Source organism: Cavia porcellus, unplaced genomic scaffold (genome assembly GCF_034190915.1).
Source record: "Cavia porcellus strain 051 isolate PalLab524CR breed Dunkin Hartley unplaced genomic scaffold, mCavPor4.1 scaffold_31, whole genome shotgun sequence".
Lineage (NCBI taxonomy): Eukaryota > Metazoa > Chordata > Mammalia > Rodentia > Caviidae > Cavia > Cavia porcellus.
In genome coordinates, this window is record NW_026947514.1 from 26325153 (window position 1) to 26349564 (window position 24412).

General features: G+C 47.6%; 1 protein-coding gene across 1 annotated transcript; it reads left to right on the forward strand.

Annotated features, from left to right (window-relative positions):
* Positions 1–1466: 1466 nt before the first annotated feature.
* Positions 1467–23316, forward strand: Tgfb3 (transforming growth factor beta 3). Its single transcript, XM_003472438.5, has 7 exons — positions 1467–2905; positions 10508–10671; positions 10970–11099; positions 15957–16064; positions 18942–19113; positions 21094–21247; positions 22128–23316. The coding sequence occupies exons 1-7, from the start codon at positions 2554–2556 to the stop codon at positions 22284–22286; spliced, it is 1239 nt and encodes a 412-aa protein (XP_003472486.1). The 5' UTR covers positions 1467–2553; the 3' UTR covers positions 22287–23316.
* The last annotated feature ends 1096 nt before the right edge of the window (positions 23317–24412 follow it).

Sequence of the window (24412 nt, forward strand, 5' to 3'; positions counted from 1 at the left end):
AAAATGTAAGGTGCGTGAACACAATGGTTTTGTTTTGTTCACTGATATATCCACAGAGCCTAGAACAGTGCTTGACACTTACTAAATATCAAAAGTATTTCTCAAATTTGTAGCATAGACTCTGGCAATGAACTTGCTGGGCCAAAATCCTAGTATTGACACTTAATAGGTATGTGGCCTTGGGTAAGTTACTTTTAAGGTTTCTATACCTCAGTTTCCTCTTTGGGTTATGCAAATTAAAACGATGCCTATCCAAACCAGACAACTTGCCATTAATGTCACCCTCACCACTCACAAGCAATATAGCCTTAAAAACAAAACAAAAGGTCTGTGTGCCTCAGTTTCCTCAATACTAACACCACTCTCCCTGAAATGCATTAATATTCCTTCATAGCGGCCTAGGAGCCAGGACCCTCAGGAAGGGTGCAGGAAGGCTGGAGGGCTGGGATGGGGGATAGGGGACCTGTCCTACTTAGAAAGTGACCAATTCAGAACAAAATCCTGCGAGGGGTAGGGTAGCACACACATCTTGCCTTCCCTAAGTTGCTTGTGGGAAAAGACCTAGAAGCCCACGCTGAGAAGGGCAACGAGAGAACGGAGCGCAAACTTCTCCTCACCCGTCTGGGAAATGGGCTCCTGCCAATTGCTGACTTTGCGCTCGCCGGCGCAGCTCCCCGCCGAGCCCTCGGCAGGGAGGGAAGCGGCCAACATCTGGATGACATCGCCGCGCCAGCGAAGGGGGACCTTGAGGCGGGCGACTCCCCAGGGCGCCGGTTTATCTTCCTCGCCCTCTCTCCCGCAGCCCCCAGGCCCGGCCTTCCAGCCTCCCGGCTCCCGCGCGGCGAGCCTCCTTCACTGGCGGCCAGGGCTCGCCAGGGGGCACCCTCGATCTTCCGGAAAACGCCACCATTTTTCCCAGCCCTGGAGCGGCTCCAAGCTTCAGCCAGCCGCGAACTCCAGGCTTGTCAATGAAGAACTGCGGCCAAGATCGCCGCGGCGCCCAGTCCCACCCTCCGGCCCCGCTCGCAGGCCGGGCGTTGCCCCGACCGAGGGTGGCACTGCTGTCCTCGCGGACCCTGCCCGGTGCCCGTTCTGAGCCGGGTGGACCAGGCACGGGGGCTGGGACGGCGCGGACTGACAGCTGGCTGGAGCGCGGAGGGGCCGGGGGAGCGGGCAGGAGGGAGGAAGGGAGGGACGGAGGGGGCTTGCCGAGTAACTTTCCAGAAAAACAGCCAACGTGTAGCCGGAGTGACTCCAAGAGGGGAAAAAAGTTCAGTTACCACGTCGAACGAGAGAGCTCGCAAAGTATTTTTCAAACGGGCTCGGCTCTTCCTGTGCCTGTTTAAAACATTAAAAATCTTGCAGCAAAAGAGGCTGCGTGCGCTGGTCCCTCCCCCCCACTCCCTCCCCCACCCAGGCCCGAGACGTCATGGGAGGGAGGTATAAAATTTCAGCAGGGAAATAGAGAAAGCAGTGTGTGTGCATGTGTGTGTGTGAGAGAGGGAGAGCAGCGAGAAGGAGAGAGAGAGGAGAGAAAGGGAGGGAAGCAGAGAGCCAAGTTCAAGGCAAGGAGCGAAAGAGGCGAGAGCTAGGAGAAGACACGCATGGGAACGAAGGAATAACCGCTTTCCGGAGCAGGCTGCAGTGAACTGGCTTCTATTTTCTTTTCCTTTTGGTTTTTTAAAAAAGAAGCAAGGGACAGAAGCCATGGCCGAGGGAGAAGACAAGCTGAGGCGCTGGTGACCGTGGGTGTTCAAGTGGATTATTGGGGCCCTTCTCCAGAGGCCTGGCCTGCCTGCTTTCCAGTTGCACATAACCCCACATCCCAGCCAATGAAGACGAGAGGCAGCGTGAACAAAGTCATTTAGAAACCCCCGAGGAAGTGTAAACAAAAGGGAAAGCATGAATGGAGTGCCCGAGAGACAAGTGTGTCCTGTACTGCCCCCACCTTTAGCCTGGCCAGCAGCTGCCCAGACCTGCCTCTCCCAACCAACTCACTGGTGATTTGATTTTTTTAAACTTTTTTTTCCCTTTTCTTTTCCATTCTCTTTTTTGATTCTCCTTCAGGGCAAGACGAGGATTCTGATTTTGGGACCTAGCCATGGTCCTTCTGCACCTTCTTTAAAATACCCACTTTCTGTCCATCGCCAAACGCTGTTTGGCAATATCAGATATCTGCTCTATTTATTTTTACCTAAGGAAAATCTCCAGCTCCCTTCCCACTCCCAGCTGCCTGGCCACCCCTCCCAGCCCTCTCCTTGCCCTCCACCTGGGCTGCTGGGAGTCAGAGCCCAGCAAAACCTGTTTAGACACATGGACAAGAATCCCAGCGCTACAAGGCACACAGTCTGCTTCTTCGTCCTCAGGGCTGCCAGCGCTTCCTGGAAGTCCTGAAGCTCTCGCAGTGCAGTGAGTTCATGCACCCTGTTGCCAAGCCTCAGTCTTTGGGATCTGGGGAGGCTGCCTGGTTTTTCTCCCTCTTTCTGCACGTCTGCTGGGGTCTCCTCCTCGCCAGGCCTCACCACCCCCCTGGCCTCTCTACCTGGCTTGCACATGAAGATGCACTTGCAAAGGGCTCTGGTGGTCCTGGCCCTGCTGAACTTTGCCACGGTCAGCCTCTCTCTGTCCACTTGCACCACCTTGGACTTTGGCCACATTAAGAAGAAGAGGGTGGAAGCCATTAGGGGACAGATCTTGAGCAAGCTCAGGCTCACCAGCCCCCCTGAGCCATCAGTGATGACCCACGTCCCCTATCAAGTCTTGGCTCTGTATAACAGTACCCGAGAGCTGCTGGAAGAGATGCAGGGGGAGAAGGAGGAAGGCTGCACTCAGGAAAACACCGAATCAGAATACTATGCCAAAGAGATCCACAAGTTCGACATGATCCAGGGGCTGGCAGAGCACAGTAAGTCCAAATGTTCATGGGGTGTCAACCTTGGAAGGGGTGGACCGGACTAGGGAGCTCTGGGAGGGGGCCTTGCAGTGGCCACGCAGCAGGGTGTCCAGGGACTCACCAGCGCCTGGCTCAGGGGTAGGATGCAAAGTTGGGCCAGGGGTGGAGAAAGAGACAGAGCCTCCCTAGGCACTTTGGGAGCCAAGCATTGTGCTGAACTCACATCACATCCTTGACTGATTTTAGTTTGGATTACATTGTGCTGCCCGGGGAAACATATGTGTTCTCAAACATGCCACCATATGAGTGACTGTAAGCATCTGGGTGCCATCAAAGGACAAGCCAGCTCTCTCTCTCAGCAGCCCTAACAACTTTATGAGCTGGGACAAGGTGGTGTTTCCCCCATCTTTCACAGCTCATTGTGACACGTCCCCCATTTCAATTTTTCCAGCCCTCGGGATACAGAGTACCTGCTCCAAATTAATGTCTGTGAAGCATTCAGAAGACAGGGCAAGGGATATCTTCTTGGTGCTTGGGCCCTTTGCTCAAACCCATGCATGTGACCCACGAGAGCTGGAAGAGAATGTGGGCACATGTGTGCGCAAGGCCACGGGCTCTCAGACAATGTGGGCTCCTGTGCTGAACAGTAGGCAGATGCCTGTACACAAGATGGGGCCTCCTGGGCCGGTGGATGTGGGAAAGCAGGGTCGTGGCCCCGGGTATGCAGAGGAGGGCTGGCAGCCCTTCACTGCTGCGTGTCACCGGGAGGGGTGGCTACAGGGGAAGTGGGGATGTGTGTCTGGTGGGGAGTGTGACTTCCCAGGAGGCTCCTGTCTGTGCAGAGGAGCTGGGAAGCTTCTGGGTGAGACGTCTGTGTATGTTTGTACACGTGTGGAAGTCATGTGTGTTTACTGAATGGGGATTTTAGAACCTCAATACAAGAGAGAGAAATTTGGCAGATGTTGAGAAACTGACAGCCCAGGAAAGAGGAATGTGAGCCACTTGTGGGCCAGGCTCTGGGAGCAGCTCTGTTTGCTTTTCCTAACAGCAGGTGTCCTCGCTGCCCTGGCTACCTTGACCAGGCCCACCTGGGAGGTGGACAGTGGGCAGTGCCAGTGGGGGATGGGAAGATGGGATAGAGCCCACAGAGTGAGGGGTGAATTGCAGGGGTCAAAAGGAGAAGGGACAAGAGTGGGTGCCCTTGAGAGGATAGCTCTGGATAGAGGTACAAAAGGCCTCATTTGGAGCTGGGCCATCCAGGAGGGGCAGCCTGTGGTTACTGGCGAGAGGTTCCCACTGTGCTTTGTGGCTGCTTGGAGCGCCCTTCCTTAGGATGTGGCTATGGCAGGAGGGGAAGGGGGGAGGCAGGAGGCTGAGGCTGAGCTAGATAGGGTTCCCTGTCCTGGGTCCTCAGGGCTGGGGCTGGCTCAGGATCTGCCAGGAGTCTGCAATTCCCGGAGTACTCAGCAGCTGGATGGCTGGATCCTCAGTTCCCAGGTCACCCACGAAGGCAAGTAACCAAGACAGGTGTAGCCACAAATGTCAGAAGAGAGTGAAAATCTGAGGCTGGCAGGAGAAGTCTAAGGAGATTCCAGGGTGAGAGGGCAAGACGTGGACCTCTGTGACCTGGGTCAGGAGGAGGAGTTCAAGGGAAAAAGAGACTATGAGTCACAAGGACCACTTCCTGGACTCCTCAACTGAGAATGAATGAGCCGCATAGGTGCCAGGCCATTCAGGTGTGTGTGTGTTTTGATTTTTGTGCAAAGACTCAAAAGAACACAAAGGCAGATGGCCTTGCAAAGACTTAGAGTATAGCTCCACACATGCCAGGCAGCTTCCAGGCTGCAGTACCAAGACCTTATGATTGGCACAAGGGGTGGCCATGGGGCTCCAGAGCAGGATTCTGGCTGACTCGTCACAGTGAGCAGGAACCTGTTCAGAATGCTGAGGGACAGCCAGTGCCTACAAGGACAAAGAAAGGTCACAGATGCTCACAGGTACATGCAGGAAACAGGCCCAGACCTCTACTGGAGATGACACAGAGGTTGAGCAGATGTGAACCTGGGCCTGCTCCACAACTGGTCAAGTGCTGGGCTGGCCCATGATGCACAAGGCACACTAATTATAAAGAAGGCAGTGGGAAGATGCCCACCAGATGCTGAGCCAGAGAGCCATCATCAGAGGTGTGTGAGGGAGGCAAACCTCTTCTTAACTCCTGGGGGTAGATGGGGTGGTGCTGGCAGGGTCTCTGCCAGAGCTTCTGCTGGGTGGGGGGTGTAGGGTAGTGAGTGTCATTCTGTTTTACATTCTATCCTTCCTAGCCACCTTCCTAGTGACTGGATGGGTCACTCTGAGAGAAGTGACAGTAAGAGATGGGGCAGAACAACAGGATGGAAAGTGAAAGAAACAATAATTTCTATTGATATGGTCGAAAGCAGAGAGAAGGGCCCATCATCTGGTTCTGTGCTAGCTCCCTACTTTATAGATAAGGAGACTGAGATTTGGGTCAGTTAAATAATTTGTTCAAAAACAGCAGGGGCTCTAACCTAGACCTGAGGCAGAATGCATGCTGCAGGCACCATGGCACATGTGAAATACACATTTTTAGTCTACCTGTCACCTGTAGGCCTCAACAGAACTTTGATGTATGATACAAATGGATCCTATGTTGACCCTAGCAGGAGGGGACTGGAGCTGTTGCCTTAGAAACTCAGGTGGCAGTTCACAAAGGGATAACTGGATTTGTTTTTAGCTCTTTGCATTTTTTTCTTAACCAGGAGATTCATCCTGGTTAAATATCCTGGTTGCCACAAATATTCTCCTAAATTCAATGAAAGACTTTTCTTTACTTAACGAAGAATTTTAAGCCAGTTAAGCAGCCATGTAAAACTTGCTTCTCTGAACCTCAATTTCCTCATCTGTAATGCTGGAGATGATCTCTAAACTTCCTTTCACCTAGAATAATTCTAAAACTACATCTGGATGACCCGAGTCTCTGCTGGGGTGTACAGGCAAGACTCTGTAATCCTTTTATAATTCTCCATGATTTTGCAATGGGAAGTGAGTAGGACTTTGCTTTACCCACACGGCAAGAGGAGATAGTCTTTTTATTTCCTTGGTCATCCATCTTACCAAGATATCATCAGCATAGGTGTTACTTTAGCTTCTGGCTTAGAATTATCTGTGTCTGGTGGAAGACTCTGGTTTTCAGACCAGGGCAGTGAAAAGACAACCAGCCCTCTCAGAATTCTTGAGTAAAGAGAAAACTTGGTGTTTTAGCTTTCCTTTCCTGGTGGCTGACTGTAGAGTGTGCAACTAAAGGACGTTTCATATTGAAGAGCTCATGTACCCCAAGGGGTAATGCTTTGCACCCAGCAGCACAGCAGTTCTCCAAGTGTGGATTCCCCTGTCTCACTTCACCCTTACAGAATCAGAATCTGTGGGGCTGGGCTTCTAGGGAATCTTGTGTTTTCAACAAGCTTAAAGACTCACTGAGCCAGAGCAAAACTTTTTCTTAGAAGACTTGCAAACAGAGGTGACTGTAGATAACAGGCCAGTGATGCATATGATCTTGAAGAAAAGCCAGGCATCATGATAAAGTGGACAGTACACTTGCCCTTGGGGTCATGGAGAAAGTAGCTGTGTGGGCTAGGAAGAGGGTAAGGGTCCAGGACCCTGTGACCTGTTGAAAGAGACAGCCACTCTTCAGCTCTTGCTGATTTTTGTATACAGAAATGTAGGACCAACTGGACCATAGTCTTACTATTTCCCAGAAAAGCAGAAAATCTGGATCTTTCTAAGAAATCTCCTAATTCTTAACATGGGCTTAAAGTGTTTATGGGCTTCGGGTTCAAAGACTGTAAACATATTGCACGGGCTACACAATCCATCTAACTCACTTAAACGTGTTTCTGTTTGAAGTTGAAGTCCTTCAAAGCATTGGTTTCTCAAACTTCTAGAATATCATCCTTAGCAGAACACTGTAAACTGCGGTTCTCAACCCTGGTTGCTTGTTAGAATCATCTGGAGAGCTCTTAAAAAATTGCCATGGACCCACCCAGTGTAGTCAGATTCACTAGGGAGTGGGGTCAGACTTCACCTGGTTTTAAAGCTGTCCAGGTGGTTCTGCTATACAACCAAAGTAGAAGAGCACAACCACGCTAATGTGTGTATTTCCTACACCGAAACCCACAGTAGTGATGGTGGGGGGAAACACTGAAAAGGTAGCTAACTAAACACACTATTTCCTGCTTTTTTCATGAATATACCGAATACATATTTTTGGCTTGCTTATTCTTTACTTGCTCCCTAAAACAAAGCAGAGAACAAGGCATCTATCAATATCTGTGTTTCTGTGCAATGGAAAAAACTGCTCATAATTTAATTTGTAAAAGCAGTACCCGTAGTCCAACTCCTAACAGTGCTCATGTTCTGCAGAAACACAGTTTAAGAATCACTAAACAGACTGGCTTTTGGCTCTTGTCTGAGGCCTAGGTTGAACCTCTAGGCCCATTTGGAAGATTCCTGCCACGTTTTGTTGATGAAACCGTCCCACTACTGGATGATCTCCCAGGTTTCCTCCAACTTGCAGAGTCCCTTCCTCAGTAAGTGGGGCCTGACTAGAAGACCTAGGCTCAGATCCCACTTCTGTCACCTACTAGCTGAGTGACGCTGGGAAAGTCTTTTAACTTTTCTGATGTTGTTTTCTCATTTGTAGAATGCTTAATTTTATATATCCTTAAGGACTGTTGGAAAGTCTGATGAGTTAGTAAATGTTCTAGAAAATATAAAGCGGTTCCATTATGTAATGTTTGTTTATTTGTGCTCCGATTCATGCCACAAATTATTTAAAATATCATTATTATTTGGCAGGCTTAGTTGTCAAGGAGATCATATGTGCATTTTTTTGTTTCTCTCCGGGGCAGTTTTTTTTTTTTTTTTTTTAAATAAGTAATGATTACATCTGAGCTTTGCTTGCTGGTGCCAGTTGGCTTGCATCAGTTAACTCATGAGTGACCCTGGCCAAGACTCTTTTGGAAATGAATTTCTTCATCTGAAAGGGTTCTCCTCCGGAGAACTCTGAATGTCCTTTCTCACTCTATTGGCAATCCTAGAGGCAGAAAAAGGCTCTTTTCAATTCCTCCTTAAAATTCTCACCAAGAGGAGTCCCCTTCAGTGCATCTCGGTATATATATATATATATTTTTTGTATTTTTACCGGTACCAGGGATCGAACTCACAACCACATGCTTGCAAAGCAGGCACTTATGCCGCTGAGCTAAATCCCCAGCTCCTGCATCTCAGTATATGATTGATGGGCTGGAAGAAACCAGGGACGGATGGTCATTAAAGTGTCCTGAGAACGTGCTTAGCCTTTTCGCATCTCCTGGCTTCCTAGTGCCTTTGGCTCTCCTCCCTGGCAGCTGTCACTTCCTACTCTCCTTTTTCAAGCAAGGTGCATTTCGCCCTAATTTACGCTTTATTCTGTCTCACAGACAGTGACCAGAGCTGCTAGTATAACTGAAACCAGATTGATGACAGTTCCTTCCAGACACAACTGTCAGTCCTTGTGAGGCTCATCAGTCCAACTAACTTACTAAGGTCCAGATTCATCAACTTGTAAACTTGCACATTAAACCGCTATCAGCAGGGCCAGGGGTGTAGCCCAGGGTAGAATGCATGCTAACCCTGCCTGAAGCCCTGTGTTCCATCTCCAGCACCAGAAGAAGAAAAGAAAACGCTATCCCTGATTCCTCTCTGTTCTCTCTAAAATGACTTAGGGAATAGTTGGCAGTATTTCTTCTTTGAAGGCCAATTATTAATCAGGGCTTCATTAGAGGCATTCACACATTTGTTTTCCTAACATCTGTTCCATTAATTTTCTAAGAACCAGTGGCAGGCCCACCAGATGGCAATTTCCAAAAGCACTCACTCATCCTTTCCTAAAGATCAGTAGCGCATTTGCTAGTCCTCAGCCTCTGATCCACCCGCCTCCTCTGTGACTTCCTAAACCACCCCTCGGGGTGATTATGAGCTCATTCCAGCCATGTCCATTATGTGTGGAATCTGGGTCCTTGAGCTTGAATTTCAAGTTCATGCCGTGGTTACCATTTGTGTAGAAAGGTTTTCTCTGGGTGTTAGTGCTGCACAGACTTTGAGGCTGTAGAGAATATAGAGGAGAAATGGGGTCTTTCCCTCCCCTTTATCTGGGTCAGAGGAATGGGAAAGAGTATGTGCTTCTGTCTGGCAGGGTGGACAGAGGTCAGCAGAGCACATGCCATAAAGACAGAGACCTTTAAAGAGAAAGGGGCCAAGTAGCCTACCCACTAAGTTCAAAGAAACAATTGTTTTTCTGCTGGGTTCAATATATGGGCTACTTGACACACAAGCCCACTTCCTCAGATCTAAAACACAGTGTTGACTGTTACTATGCTGCTCGGACACTTTCCTTGGCTCTCTACTAGTAATGTGATAACATCCAACCTCTTGCCAGATGTGGTGCACAACTGTAATCCCAGCACTTGGGAGGCTGAGGCAGGAGGATTGTTGAGAGTTTGAGGCTGGCTTGGGCTACAAAGTGAGTTGAAGGCCAACCTGAACTGCATAGAGAGACCCTGTCTCAAAAAGACCACCCCCCCAAATTGAACCCCTCTACTTGAGCATTGCAGAACACATCTATAATCCCAGCTCCCCAACAGGCTGAAGCAAGAGGATTGCAAGTTCAATGCCAGACTGGGCAACTTAGTGAGACTTTCAAAATAAAAAATGAAAAGGTCTAGCATCCCCAAATCTAACCCATCTGACCTGTGGGTCAACATGCAGTCCCAGTCTACCACCTTGACCTTATCTTACTCAGTGGCAGCTTATAGCTTTGGGCCCCTCTTTTTTTCCTTGCATTCCCTCTCCTCTGTGTCTTTGCCTCCGGCCATGTCACCACATAAAGTTTCTTTTCTCTCCATCCTCACACTGAGTCCTCTGCAGAGCCTGGCTCCATGGGTCACATCTCCGGTGCAGTGTCCCCTACTGTCCCTCCCCTTATTTCCTGCAGTAACTCTTCTGCAACCCTTTCTCTTCTGTGATTGGGATCCATGTATTAGTGACCCTTCACCTTGAATATTAATTCCCTGGCAATCAGTTGCTGTACCCATTTTTTGCTTCTCAATGTAAGCTCTATCTATACTTTATACATAGTGTTTGCTCTATGTGTATTCAATGAATGAATGTCTGAAAAAACAAACACATGAATGAATTGACTAGCTATAAGATAGCTGAACTACTAGGGGGATAGAAGTTATCTTTTAAGAACTCATTTTTCTAAAAGAGTAGAAAAAGCAGGCTGGAGAGCTTAGCAGACGTTGGAATATCAAGGCATGGGAAAGAGGGCCAGTTTTAGTGCCAAGTTCTGGGGCTCAGAAGTCTCGCTGCTTCTTGCTCAAGCTGGTGTGTGACTCCAGTGTCACCAAGAATCTTTCTACTATGTCCACCTTTAGTTCGGAGACCTCAGCACCTAGGGAGGTCACAGCTGGGACCCCAGCCACCTGGTACGTGTCTGTTGGCAGCGTGTTCCTGTGGTTCTTACTCCCACTGTACCTCTCCCACTTCTTTGTACCCTAGATGAGCTGGCCGTCTGCCCCAAAGGAATTACCTCCAAGATTTTCCGCTTCAACGTGTCCTCGGTGGAGAAAAATAGAACCAACCTGTTCCGGGCAGAATTCCGGGTCTTGCGGGTGCCCAACCCCAGCTCCAAGCGCACTGAGCAGAGGATCGAGCTCTTCCAGGTACCCCTCCCAGGACAGAGCACACAGGCTGGAAGCCAGCTCCTTCACCAATCCCAGCCTCCGCTGGGCAGGCAGCTTGGCAGACTGGGCTTGAATCCTGCCTTCAATGAGCCTTATCTGAGTTTCCATAGCTGGCTGTCATTTAGAGGATGGAGAATTGTCAAAGATGTGTGAAGGTTATGACATTCAGAGCCTTTCCTTCCCTCTGCTCTGCCAACCTGTCACCCTGCCTTTCGAGCTGTCCTGTAACCTATGCTGTGCCCTGACCTCCATACTCACTGCATTGTCTGCCCTGTAGATTCTCCGGCCAGATGAGCACATCGCCAAACAGCGCTATATTGGGGGCAAGAATCTGCCCACGCGGGGCACTGCCGAGTGGCTGTCTTTTGATGTCACTGATACTGTGCGCGAGTGGCTGTTGCGAAGAGGTAGGTGGACCCTTGGAATGAGCATTTGGGAAGGAAAGTCGGGCCCTTTGTCCTTCATGAGAGGGAAGAGGGTGTAATTAGGCGAGTCACAGCTCAAAGTCTCTGTTATATTCTCTATTCATTCACTTGACTGATAACGCTTGTTCTCAGTCAGGCTGTGGGGATTCAGCAGTGAAGAAGACAGGTGAAGCCCCATTCATTGGGAGAGGCATGTAATGAACAAGTAAACATGTCATTGGATCTCAGACAAAGATCAGTGCAATGAGAAAATAAAGCATAATGTGATGAAGGCTGGTTGGATCAAATGTTGGGTGCTCAGAGAAGGTCTCTACAAGGGAGGAAATTCCTGTGCTGAGGTCTGAGTGATAAGAAGGAGCTTGCTTTTGGAGGTCAAGTTGAAGGTCAGGATAAAGGACATCCTAAGCAAAGGAAAGAGTGAAGCCCAGGTGTGTGGGAAAAGCAGCTTGATTTGTTACAGCAGCTGCAGGCAGACTGGTACACTGAAGCATAGTGATCTGGGCCCATATGCTTTAGGACTTGTCAGGCCATGGCAAGGCCTTAGCATCTTCTCCAAGCGTGGCGAGAAGTTAGGGAATACATAAGCAGAACTGGGTTGTGGGTGAGATGATTTGGTGGACACCTTTAAAAGATTCATCCGGTTGCCATGAGGTCAAGGGGACGAGACAGGAAAACCAGGTAGGGACCAGTATAGCAGCACAAATGCAAACAGCAGAGGCTTAGACTTAGAACAGTAGCAGTGGATATGGTGATCACTGGAGTTTGTTCTGTATTTTGGAGGTAGAGCCCATGGAGCAGTTTGATTAGGTGAGGCGTATGAAACATGAGAGCAGACTTCCAAATTTTTGGGTTGAGCTTTCAGGTATATTATGGGTTAGAATAGGGAGAAGGGGAGAATAATGTTCTGTTTTGGCCAGTCAAGTTGGGAAGCTATTGGAATCATCCACCTAAAACCATCCAAGAAGTATATCAAATTTCACATGACCTATCTGGGCACCATGGCACACCTGTGATCCCAGCTACTTGGGAAACTGAGGCAGAAGGATTATAAATTCTAATCTAGCCTAGACAGCTTAGCAAGAGCCTTCTCAAACTTAAAAAAATAAAAATAAAAAAGATGGGAAGTAGTTCAGTGGTAGAGGCCCTGGGTTCTGTCCCTGGTGCTGTCAAAAATAAATAAATATGCATGTCCCAAATATCTTACCCACTCACTTTGTCTTCTTAGCTGGAAAACAGGTAATGGTCCTACCCGTGAAAACCTCCCAGAGCTCTTAAAAGGATCAAGTATATCTGAGAGAACTTCATGGCTTTCAACATGTTTTATAAGAGTAAATGTGTCATTCTTTTGTCTGATAAGGAAGCATAAGTGATGTCTGATAAGATGCAGTTAGGTGAACTGACCAAGGTCACCACCCTGGACAAGAACCTGAGTTCTTGGTCTCATGATGTCATACGTGGCTGGCATTGCTTGGTGTAAGTGCTCATGGCGGGTGTCACATATGGTGGTCTCATGTGTCCCTTCTCTCCATCTTATGAAGTGTTTTCTATTATCAGCAGCTGCTATCAAACCACAGTCCATCCACATAGGAGTGTCCAGAGTCTCTGAGGCAGGTAACCCTTCCATATCCTTGAGGGTTTAGGAAACTAGGAATTATAGCTCAAGGGCAGACATCACAAACCACTTGGCCTACATAGTGTTTTAAATTTAACTAATGGTAAACATTTTTTTTTTAATTAGAAGACTTCACATAAAGCATGGACTTATTTCTTGAGACACTGGAAGACCTCCTTGTAATGAGTCATGGGCACGCTTGGAAATGGAGTGTGTGTTATTTATGCCCACGGTCCCTGCTGTTCCTAGGAGTCCCCCAAAGACAGGCTGCCTGGTTCTGTTTAGCATTGTTGGGGCACAGTTTGTTCGTTCACATGACCTACTTGGACTCTGTAGGCATTCGAGTTTGCAAGCCCCATCGAAGGGGCCTTATATGGCAGCTAAGATGATAGGCTGGAGATCCTGGCCCTGTCCTTTTACTGAGCGTGGAGCAAAGCCTGGGAGAAGCCACACTGCTCTGCTGACAGCAGCACCGTTGGGAGCTCTGACTCAGGCAGCGCTCCGCTCAGAGCTGGCATGGCTGCGGGAAGGCGGGGCTGGGAAAATTAATCCCTTTGCTTCCCTGTCTGATTTTGATCATCTCCACCTGGATTTCTTTGAAGCCCTGGGCACTTGGAGTTCTTATTTTCACAGCTGCAGAGCTCAATGAGAACTTTGCATTGAGAATGATTTCTAACTTTCTTGAGACATCAAAAAAGATAATTTTGTAATAAAACCTATGGGTCCTCCACCCATCATCCGTACTGCTGCCAGTTTTGAGGTTCGTTCTTCATTGGAACATCCAGTCCCCACTTAGGCAATTCTTCCCCCACTCCCCCTCTCCCATCCATCCCCTGAATCATAGCACAGGCCTTTCCTCATGGAGTGTGTTGAGTCTCCTAATCAGGTTGCAAATGGACTCTAAATTGGAGCCACTGTGGTACAGATTAGTAAGGAACTTAGTCCCATCTGAGAGTCCATGTGTTACCAGGTACCCAAGCTGCATTCTGGAAGGAATTCTCTACGATGGAGGACTTGGGTCCTCAGACCCTTGTGCTTCTACATCTGCAGCTTCCCAGCATGCAGAGGCAGGCTGAGCAAAAACCTGCTGAGTACCATGGCTTAGGACAGATGGGACACAAAGAAAGCATAACCGTTTTGCATGCTGGTGAATGTGCGGGCATCTTCGTTGGTGCTTCTTGTTACCTTCCTGTGCCCCTCCTTGTCTCTAACAAGTAAGAGTGTGGGATCTGGCATCAGGCTGTATTTCAATCCTGGAACTACTCCTTACTGTTTGGAGACCTTGGGCAGCTTATTTAATTTCTCTCTGTGTCCTCATCTATACAATAGTTTTCACTTTGTGGGATTATTGTAGAGATTCCGTTAATGCCTGTAAAGTCTTACAGAGTGTTTGATAGGCAGTGGTACTTAACAGATGGCGGCCCTTGTTGCTATCATCTCCAAGTCCTCTACCTAGATAGAGTCTATTGGTCAAGCCATCATCTCCAGCTGACCATCTGTACCTTGCCCCCTATTCTCCCAACACATCTGTGTGCACTTTGGATTTCTAACTCAGCGATTCATAGAACTCCCTCCTTCCTGAGTCCCTCCCAGTGCATCTTGACTCACCTTGAAAAGAAAGTGCATTGTGTGGTTTTGTAGCCCATGTCAGCTACTCTGGTTCCTTTGTCCAGCTTCCTTTAGGCAGAATGAAGACATTTCTGCTTCTCTGTAGCTAGGGCTCTTGTTGTATTAACTTCCTTCCCCCTAACTGGGCTAACCTTCTGGAATAGAGATCTTTAAGCTTAATCAGTGTGTCCCAGAAGTTACTTGAAGCAGGGCAGAACATATTTGGTTAGGCTTTGGAGTTTGTTGACCAGTAGGACTGGGATGGCCAGGAGCGCCTAAGGGTGCCTGGAATTATTGAGCCTGTATCATTCTGAGCCAGGCTGCACTGTGGGATTTTCCCTGATGATACTAGATTTCATGAAGAGTCCAATTTGGCTCCAAAGCCAGATGATCACACACAGCTAGGGTGGCCACAGGGAGCAGTAAGTCTGTTTGCTGTGATGCTAACACTGAAGCAGAAGTGCCTTCCATACCTGGCCACAGCTTGCTGCTACCCCAGGTTCAACAGAGCTGCCCTAATGAGTCTCAGGCACCAGAACCAACAGACACAGATCCTGCCTAATTTTCTCTGCACAAAACTACCTGATTCATTGCAAACTTTCCATGTACTTCTTATTTTTCCTTTCACTTCACCTAAGCCTCTTTACCAGTTTCCCTGCTTTTGTTGATTTTAGTTGCCAAAACACACGATCCCACAGAAAAAGGGCTGGAGTTGGCCTTTTTGCACTGGAATGTCAGTCACCAAATCCTGGTACCTCTGGGGTTCCTCATGCTCGTTCCCTCTGAGGTCACATCATCTAAGTCTTTGGCCATGGCTCTCTGTCATTGTCTTTGGCCTCTTCTCTAATTTTGCAGCTGTCTTTCCAAACTGTTCATCTTGGTGAACCATCCACAGCCCACAGTCCTTTGTTCCCCATTATGGGGAACAAAGATTTTCAGAGCAGAAACCTCCAAGTAACTTTTACCTAATTAAATCCTTGTTCCTAAGGGACAGTATGGCCAAGCACAACCGTAACATTCATCTTAACCACTTTTCTATACCCATAATCATAGCCCTGAAAGAAACACTGGGTAATTCCATTTAGGTTGATTCTGCTTCTTATTTGTGGGCGACTTTGCCTCTAGCATTGATTCCTGAGCCTTTCATTGTATGGCCCTTGAATCTGTGACCTTAGGTCACTTTTCCTCTGTTCGGAAGTTCTTCCGTTACTCCCCTTCCCTAGTCCCTGGGTCCCTGGCTCTTCCCCTCACTTTCTTCAGCAGGTTGGGTTAAATGTCTCCTCTCCCAACCAACAGTTGCAGTATTTCCCCCCCTTCCTGTTTCTTGTCCTTTTGTCCTTGAGTAGGTGAGCTCCAATTTTCTCTTAATTCATCCTTTAGGAATGGATGACTATTTCCATCATGATGCCCACAATGTACACCCTCGTTTGCTTGTTCATAATGTGACAGAGATCTGTGGAATGTGGGAACATGTGTCTGGAGCTTCACTCTGGGCTTTGGAAGCACTTTCTGTCCTCTGTAAGCCTCAGGATAACTCAGTGGCCAGGGGAGCAGGGTGACGGCGATCTATCCCATCACGCAACATGCTCCTCTCATCAACACTCGGTTCTGTTTTGCAGAGTCCAACTTAGGTCTGGAAATCAGCATTCACTGTCCATGTCACACCTTTCAGCCCAATGGAGATATCCTGGAAAACATTCAAGAGGTGATGGAAATCAAATTTAAAGGTAAAAAAAAAATGTGCTTGGTAGGACTGGGAAGGGGTTAACGGGACAGGGCAGAACAGAAGTCTCCTACTGGCTCCTTCCCTGTGAAAGCTATTTTGTACTTGAATAATTCTGCTTTGGGTCAAAACAATGAGCATAACTTGCATTCTATAAAGAATACTATTAGGGGCTGGGGATTTAGCTCAGCGGCATAAGCACCTGCCTTGCCAGCAGGCGGTCGTGAGTTCGATCCCCGGTACCGATAAAAAGAAAAAAAAAAAAAAAAAAAGAATACTATTGTATTCTCTGGCATCTGAGTCTATGAAACAAAAGCAAACTCCTACCTCCATCCGATGAACTCAGTGGAAGATCTCCAACTGATATAAGGGAATAAAACTCCCAACCTTCTAGATGTCCAGTACGAGTTCGAGTTCGTGTTTGCTAAATTCGAAGAATGAATTTTAAGAACAATAGAGGTTAAGAGCAGAACATATTTACTGAGAAAAAGAAAGCTTCTGTCTGAGAGACAGAAGGGGTCCCTAATGGGTTGCCCTCTCTGGCATCTGGAAGACTGCATGAGAAAGTGAAATCACAAGGTCAGCTATTCAGAGCCCAGCGAAATGAGGATGAAAGTAAACGCGATCACAGCACCTGAAACGCTCAACACCTAAGAGTTGTATTCCTCCTCCCGAAAAACTAACTCTGATGACCCTCAACACGAGTGTCCTGACTATGGAGCCTTCTAGATGTTGTTGGGCCCTCCTGGACCTCCCTTAGGCATTGTCTGGGTTTGATGATTGCTTTGGAGCTTAGGACGTTTGACCCGAGGTGTCTGTGTAGAGATGGTGAAGACCATTGAGAGTCATTTCTGTGTTCCCAATACAAAGTTAGTCTTGACAACCTCTGGGGAACATGGAGGTTCTCTTTTTCTCTCTCCTTCTGGGTAACCAAGAGTTACTGGTAGCAGAGACTTATCTGGGAAAAGGAATAATCTGTCCTACCTTGGTTCTTGGACTTATGCAGTCCTCTTTACTGGCATGGGCTCAGTTTCAGGGCCGTTATTATTACTGTTGTTATTAGCTGTGGATATAACATCTTAATTACAAAAATCTTTGAGCACACATTTGAGAAATGCAAATTATAGCAACACTGAGATTCTATCTCACTCCTGACAGGATGGCTGTCATCAAAAAATCAACAATAATCACTGGTGAGGCTGAGGAGGAAAAGGAACCCTTCTCCACTGTTGGTGGGAGTATAAGTTGGTGAAACCACTGTGGAAATCAGTCTCAGGACTCCTCAAAAAACTAAAATTAGAGGTTCCATTAGACCTAGCTGTTCTCCTTCTAGATATCTTCCCAAATGAGTTAAAAGCATCATACCACAGTGATTTATGCACACCCATGATTATAGCAGCACAATTTATAGTAGCTAAATCTTGGAAACAGCCCATTTGCCCATCAAAAGGTAAATGGATAAAGAAAATGTGGTATTTTATATATAGTTGAGCACTGCTCTGCCATAAGGATAAATTTGAGTCATTTGTGGGAAAATGGAGGCACCTTGCGACCATAATCTTAAATGAAATAAATTTGACATAAGTTTAAATACTGTCTTGTTTCTCTTGTATGAAGATCCCAAAGGGTAAATAAAGAGCTTAATGGAGGACGGATACTGAGAAGGAGGAAGAACACGTTCAAATGGGAAGGGGAGCAAGAGAGCGGGGCGGGTGGTTGGAAAGAGGGGAAAAGGAAAAAAAAGAATGGAAGGAAAAAACGGAACCAACAAAGCTTTTGCAAATGGGGAGGGGAAGAAGGGTTTAGGGAGCGAGAGGATGGACAGAAAATGAATTAAGACATTTTATATACAGGTTCAAATTCCCTATGATGAATGTGATCAATGTGTATGACAAATATGTATTAATAAAAAAATAAAGTTAAAACTCACTTTGAGCACAGAACTCCAGAGTCCTCACCTCTGGGCCAGGTTAAGTGGAAACCTTCCCACTGTTGTAAACTCTTCCCTGATTCTTAAAGACATTCAGGAAAGGGAACTTGAAATCCAGCTCTTCCGTTACCTTCCAGACTAAGTGCTCTTTCTGAGATCCAAGGCCCCCTGGCGCTAAGTAAATTTTACTTTTCAGGTTCTTGCCCCAGTCACGATGGCCAGTAGCTGGCCACTGTCCCTCACAAACTGGATCTCCCATTAGTTGAGACTCTTTCTCAGTTAGTTTGCCATCTTTTTAGATGAAATAAGTTCAAATGGAGTTGTTTTCTTCCCAGAGCTTGTTTGCTGTTTATCACAATGTTATTATCTCATCTGAACTTTATAATGAAAACTCTTCTGGAATTTAAGCAGTGGAAATGTTAAGAGTTGTTCAAAGTCCTGTTTTTCTGGTTTCTATTCAGGCCGTCATAAATTGTGTTGCCTTAAATGATGAGTTGGTTATGACTATATTGTCTAATTCTGATTATAAGAGAAAACTCACACCCTGAGCTTGTAAGTCACAGAATCTGAACTGAGACCCCAAAGGTGTGTGTTAGGTGCCTGCCTAGGTGAGAGGGATGCTCCATAGCTCCGTGAGGACTCCTAGAAAGCATCTTGGAAAAGATGTTCTGTCTTTCTGTCTTCTGTCTTTGAAAAAGCCTTATACAGAAGTCATGAAGGGATCTGAACATGGATATTTTGCATGGCATCTTTATGGTGATTGCTGTGTTCCACTATTACTGAGTCCTCTACCCAGTCTTCCTGTCTTGCAGGCGGATGTTAGAATCAAGGTGCACCCCCACCCCACTGTTCCTTCCTGGCAGACCGTGCTTCCCCTGCTCCTGGGATGGACCGGGATGAGAAGTGCTGTTTTCCTTAAACATGAGGTTGTTGCCTTCCGCCCTTCTGCAGGGGTGGACAATGAGGATGACCATGGCCGTGGAGACCTGGGACGCCTCAAGAAGCAGAAGGATCACCACAACCCCCACCTAATCCTGATGATGATTCCCCCGCACCGGCTTGACAACCCTGGCCAAGGGGGTCAGAGAAAGAAGCGGGCCCTGGACACCAACTACTGCTTCCGGTGAGCCTGGGCCCTTGGGAACCAAGAGCTACCGTGAGCCTCCTGTGCATAGGCCCCACACTTAAGCTGCACCTCGTTGCAGGTCCCTGAGACTGTTCAGAAAATTCTTCAGGAAAGAAGATTGGAAATCTGTTACAAACTTCTTCCTGTTTTTCTGCAGCCCACTTCTGTAAGGGCCTGGATGAAGTAGAGGAGGGAAAGTCTAGGTGTAGACTGTTGTAGTTCCGATTGAGGATGCTTGGCTGAGGTCTCCATATTGTTCGTGTTTTAAGTACCTGTAGGATGTGTTTGTGTCAGGGAGAGGTTAATGTAGGAGTTTCCACTGAAGAAGTGCTCAGTTCCCTACAAAGACTTCAAGGATACTCCTAAATGGGGAGGGGGTGTTGCACAGCTTCCATTTATGGAGGAAATCTGAAGAGAAATTAACAAACAAACAAATACACGGAGATTGGGAAGATACAGCTTCTCTTCTTTAGGAGCGGAACTGCTCATATACAAGGGAGGGATGAAAAGGCCTGCATATCAAATAGTGCAAAGTAGAAACTGATTACATCTAGGAGAGGGTCAATGGGATAATGGGTTTTAAGAACTGGGAGCAAGGAGTTCACTATGGATATAAGAAAGGGGTACTTTGAGCAGAGCCTCTGAAGATGGTGAGATGTGGGCATGTAGGGATCTGGGAGGAGGAAACTTCTGGTAAAGGAGAGGTCAGCTTGGATGGTGATGATATGAACTGGGGGCAGTTTAAACCTGGAAACTACATCCTATAAAGAACAACTTAATAGGGACGTTGAGCTTAGAGAAGAGAAGGTAGGGGGATGCAGTGTGGTTGCCATCAGCTGTCTGAAAGATGTCTCAGAGCATGGAGATCTGCTCTGAGAATCTGTGAGGAATGAATGCTCTTGGCTGCAAGCAATGGTGACTTCAACCACAGCGAGTTTCTTTGCCATGAGAGGCTTGTGACAGCAGGCTCAGAATTGGTCTGTATCCTTAACTATGCCATCAAGGTCCCAGGCTTTCCGCTTTCCAGTCTGCCATGATTGGTACATAGGCTTTTCATCCTAAGTGATTGGTAGAGCTTCAGGTATCTTGTCCCTATTTAAGACAAGAAGGAGGGAAGGGGAAGAGCCAGCCATCTTCCTTCCTTCTTGTGTATGTTATTTTTATAAATGATAAAAACATTGCCAGAACGTGCCCTCACCCCTTGCATACTTTGCCTATGTCTGAGATCAATCATGGTTCGGTTACATGGGCATCCTTGCCTGCACGGGAGGCCAGGAAGATGAGTATTTGGTGTTCAGACTCTTATGGAAGGCAGCAAGGGAGAAGGGAAATAGGAGTGATTACTAAATAGAAACCTGCAGATGGTCTCTTAGAACCATGGTTCTCTTAGAACCTGAAAGAAGCCACGTATGGGCCATATGGGTAGCTGCCTTTGGAAGCAGCAACCTCTAGGTCTTGGCAGAGACCTACTAAGGCAGAGGCTAAGATGCCCACTGGGCAATGGATATTGCAGATGGATTTCTGCAGGCAGCAGTGAGGCCTGAGGGCCTAATCTGAGTGACCTGGTGCTTCTAATAGAAGGCTATGCCTTGTTTTAGCTACATGGCCTCAGGATTTAGTCTGAGCGGTCAAATGTATGCAGGCTCCTAAGTTTAGATCTCTTCTGGTTGGCTATGTGGAGCACTTTGTGTCTCCATGTTGGTTTATGATGTAAAAGGAGCCAGGGCATCTTTACTCTTAATTCCCTTCCATGCAGCACTTCTGTCATATCCTTGGGATACTCATGTTTAACTCAAGAAAATGTCTTCTAGTCTCTTCAGCTCCCTGGGGGCACCTGAATCCGAGCTTGTGCTGATGAGGGCCACCTTCTGCGGTGGCATGGGAGGGTTCCAAGGGGAAATCTGAAGGCACTTGTGAGGTCTCATTTATTGGTGGTTTCTTTTTAGGCTGATTTCCTATAAATGCTTTTCATTGTAGCAACCTGGAGGAGAACTGCTGTGTGCGCCCCCTCTACATTGACTTCCGACAGGATCTGGGCTGGAAATGGGTCCACGAACCTAAGGGCTACTATGCCAACTTCTGCTCAGGCCCCTGCCCGTACCTCCGCAGCGCAGACACGACTCACAGCACGGTAAGGAGTGGGGCACATGGCTTCTGGGTACCCCGGCGGAACTGACCGGGCCACTTGTTAAACAGAATGAAGGATTGAATGTTGAGTAAGTGTGGTACACAGGGCTTTGTAAAAATCCTTCAAATAATAAGGTGCTGACTTTGGCACCCTGGTTAGAACCAGGTCACATCCTGTCCTTTAAAGTTCCTACCACAGAGGGTGGGGGTAGAACTCATGCTTAGCAAGTACAAGATCCTGTGTATGATCCTTGGCACTGCGAAAAAATTCCTATCATGGTTTCGAGCTGACTTTTTATTTGCTTTTTTAAAAACAAATGGAAGTTCATTACCTGTCACATGGCACCCTATGTCAGAGATGTGTTCACCTGGTTGGCAAGACAGTGCGGGTAGAAAGATTCCACCACTAGTTAAGGAAGCCAGAGAACTGCAGTCTCTTGAATGCACAAAAGTTGTCCTGAGAGACATCGTACAGGACGTAAGAGCAGCTAATATGCTTCACTGAGAAGAGAGTGTGTTTTGCTGCAAGGGAGTGGAGGGCATATTTCCTTATGTTCTTTAGCACTGCCTCCCATTGGGGACCCTACACTTTCTAAATGGCCCAATGCCATGCATAGTGAGCGTATTTTTTCACCAAAGAGTTCAATTATAGCAAGGAAGCCCAGTACCAGTGTTTTCTTAGCAGCCAACGTTTTCCTCATCAGTTGAAAACTGTAGATGCTCAAACAAGTATACATGTCATGTATCCTGCTGTAGTGCATGAACACAACCCGCCTCTTTTCTCCTGCCCACTTAGTCTCTGAGCAGCCTCCAGACTTGCAGTGCTCCTTGACTGCAGGCTGGAGCTTGGCTCTCCACCTCTAATCCTGTGTGCTCTGCCCCAGGTGCTGGGACTGTATAACACCCTGAATCCGGAAGCGAGTGCCTCACCTTGCTGCGTGCCCCAGGACTTGGAGCCCCTGACCATTCTGTACTATGTCGGGAGGACCCCAAAGGTGGAGCAACTCTCCAACATGGTGGTGAAGTCATGTAAGTGTAGCTGAGGCCTGTGTGCGACAGAGAAGGGAGAACCGCCACCATGCAACTGACCGCTCCTCGGGAAGCCAATGTGACAGACCAAATTTAGAGGCCTGGGACCTTCAATCCTTGGCTCCCAGCATGGCTGAGATGGAGGCTTCCTTCTGGAACATTTCCCTTTCTTGCTGGCTCTGAGAATCACTGTGGTAAAGCAAGTGTGGGTTGGTGGGGGAAAGTGAACTCTTCAGAACACAGATTTTTCTGTGGTGCAGACAGAGGTGGTGGGGATTGAGGAAGAGGGATGGCAATTGACATGTTGTGTGGCAATGGGACTTGGGCTACCATGGGGAGGAGGAAGGGCGGAGTATGGCTCTTATCAGGGCCAGGCTGGAAGACACTTCGGATCTGAGGGCAGCTTTGTGTATTGCTGGGCCACATCTGCCTTAGGGAACCAGGATGACATCATACAAGGCAAGTGTTTTTCTTCAGATAGGTTACCAAGACAAAGTCCCAGAGTTGTATTTTGCACTACCTGGGATTAAGGACAAATTTGTTATTTTTGCAACCTGTCCCCTCTACATCAATCAACATCATGGGTCTTTTCCAGAAATGTAATGTAGTTCCTGGTGTAGTACCTATGTTGGGCCCCATGCAGAAGCCAAGGGTGGGAATTAACCCTCTCCTGTTTGCCCTCTGGGTCCCTCTTGCCTTCTTCATGATCACATTTTGCCTGGGACATCTGGCTAGACACCTTCCAGGTCAGGATGTGCACATCAGGATTTTGGCCCATGCAGCCTCAAGACATCAGGGGCTCCTCCCCATCTACCCCCCAAGACCCTGCATTCATTTGGTGTTCCTGGAAGCAGGTGCTACATGAGGTACTGGGTGGGGGGACTGCACGTGTGCCCCATGATGACTTGGCCCCAGGCATGGAGACTGAGGTATAAGTACAAATATTACTCTCAAAATCTTTGTATAAATAAATATTTTTGGGGAATCATGGATGATTTCATCTTCTGGAAGACCATTTCTAGAACAGTAAAAGCCTTACTCTAAGATGCATGTCTGACTATATCCTTAACTTGCTCTTTTCTTAATTCCGTATCAGCATCTACTAATAAGAAACCACTGAAATCTGACACAGAGAATCCACCAAATGTCAAACACATGCTTCGGGTGAATGCGCAGGCCGGTGGGCACTGTGCACCCTTCTGCCCAGGGAGTCTGCACTGTGTGCCTTTCCTCCCACAATGTATTACTCTCAGGCACACAGAAGCAGTGGCTGATGTGTAGACGGCATGTGAATTTGGCCTCCAGATCACGGTGGCATATGAACCTTGGCGTATGGAAATGTGGTTTGTATATGAAATCTGAATGACCACCCTCAGTTTTGGAAATCTCATCTCAGCCCCAAGTCAGTTGAGCACTAGAAAATCTATGGCAAGTGATTTCAGAATATGAGGCTAACTCTGTTAGCAGGTTAATCCTAAACCTGCCCTAATCAGGAACTCAAGACTCATTGCTAGTGGTGCCCTAGGGAAAAACACAAACCCATATTCTCTATGAGGTCGTGGATCCCAGAGGGATGCAGAATTCTGCTGTGACATTACTGTGCACCTGAAGCAGCCATCCACAGCGAGGGAGCGTGAGAAACCATCTAGCAGCTCCCGTGAGCCACCTGCCTCAGTGACTCACGCTAGCACTGGTGAAGAGGTCTGTCTGAAGCTACAGTTTGCGGTTTGAAGGATGTGCAGGAGATGCTCATGCCTCTGTGAGATCAAGTATGGGAGCACCTGCTCTTCCTGGAGTTCTTCAAGACTGAACTCCCGAGTTTGGTCACCAAGACATTCTTCCTTGCTCTGCTCACAACCCAGCCAACTCTGAAGGCTTCTCTTTGTTTTCATTCTGTGGGTGCCCATTTATTTTCACTGTTCTTCTGGGGATATGTCCCCTGTCCCTAAAATCCTGGCTGTGGGATCAGAGTGAGCCATAGACTATCCCAAGTGTCACAGTCTATGTCAGCTCTAGAGCTGTTTCAGACTGGGGCAGGATCCAGGTTGCCGAAGAACTGCATTTTGGGAAGTAGCATATTACATCTGATGTTACTGGTCCTTTCCTCTTCAATAAGGAAGAGGAAAATAATCTTTCTGGC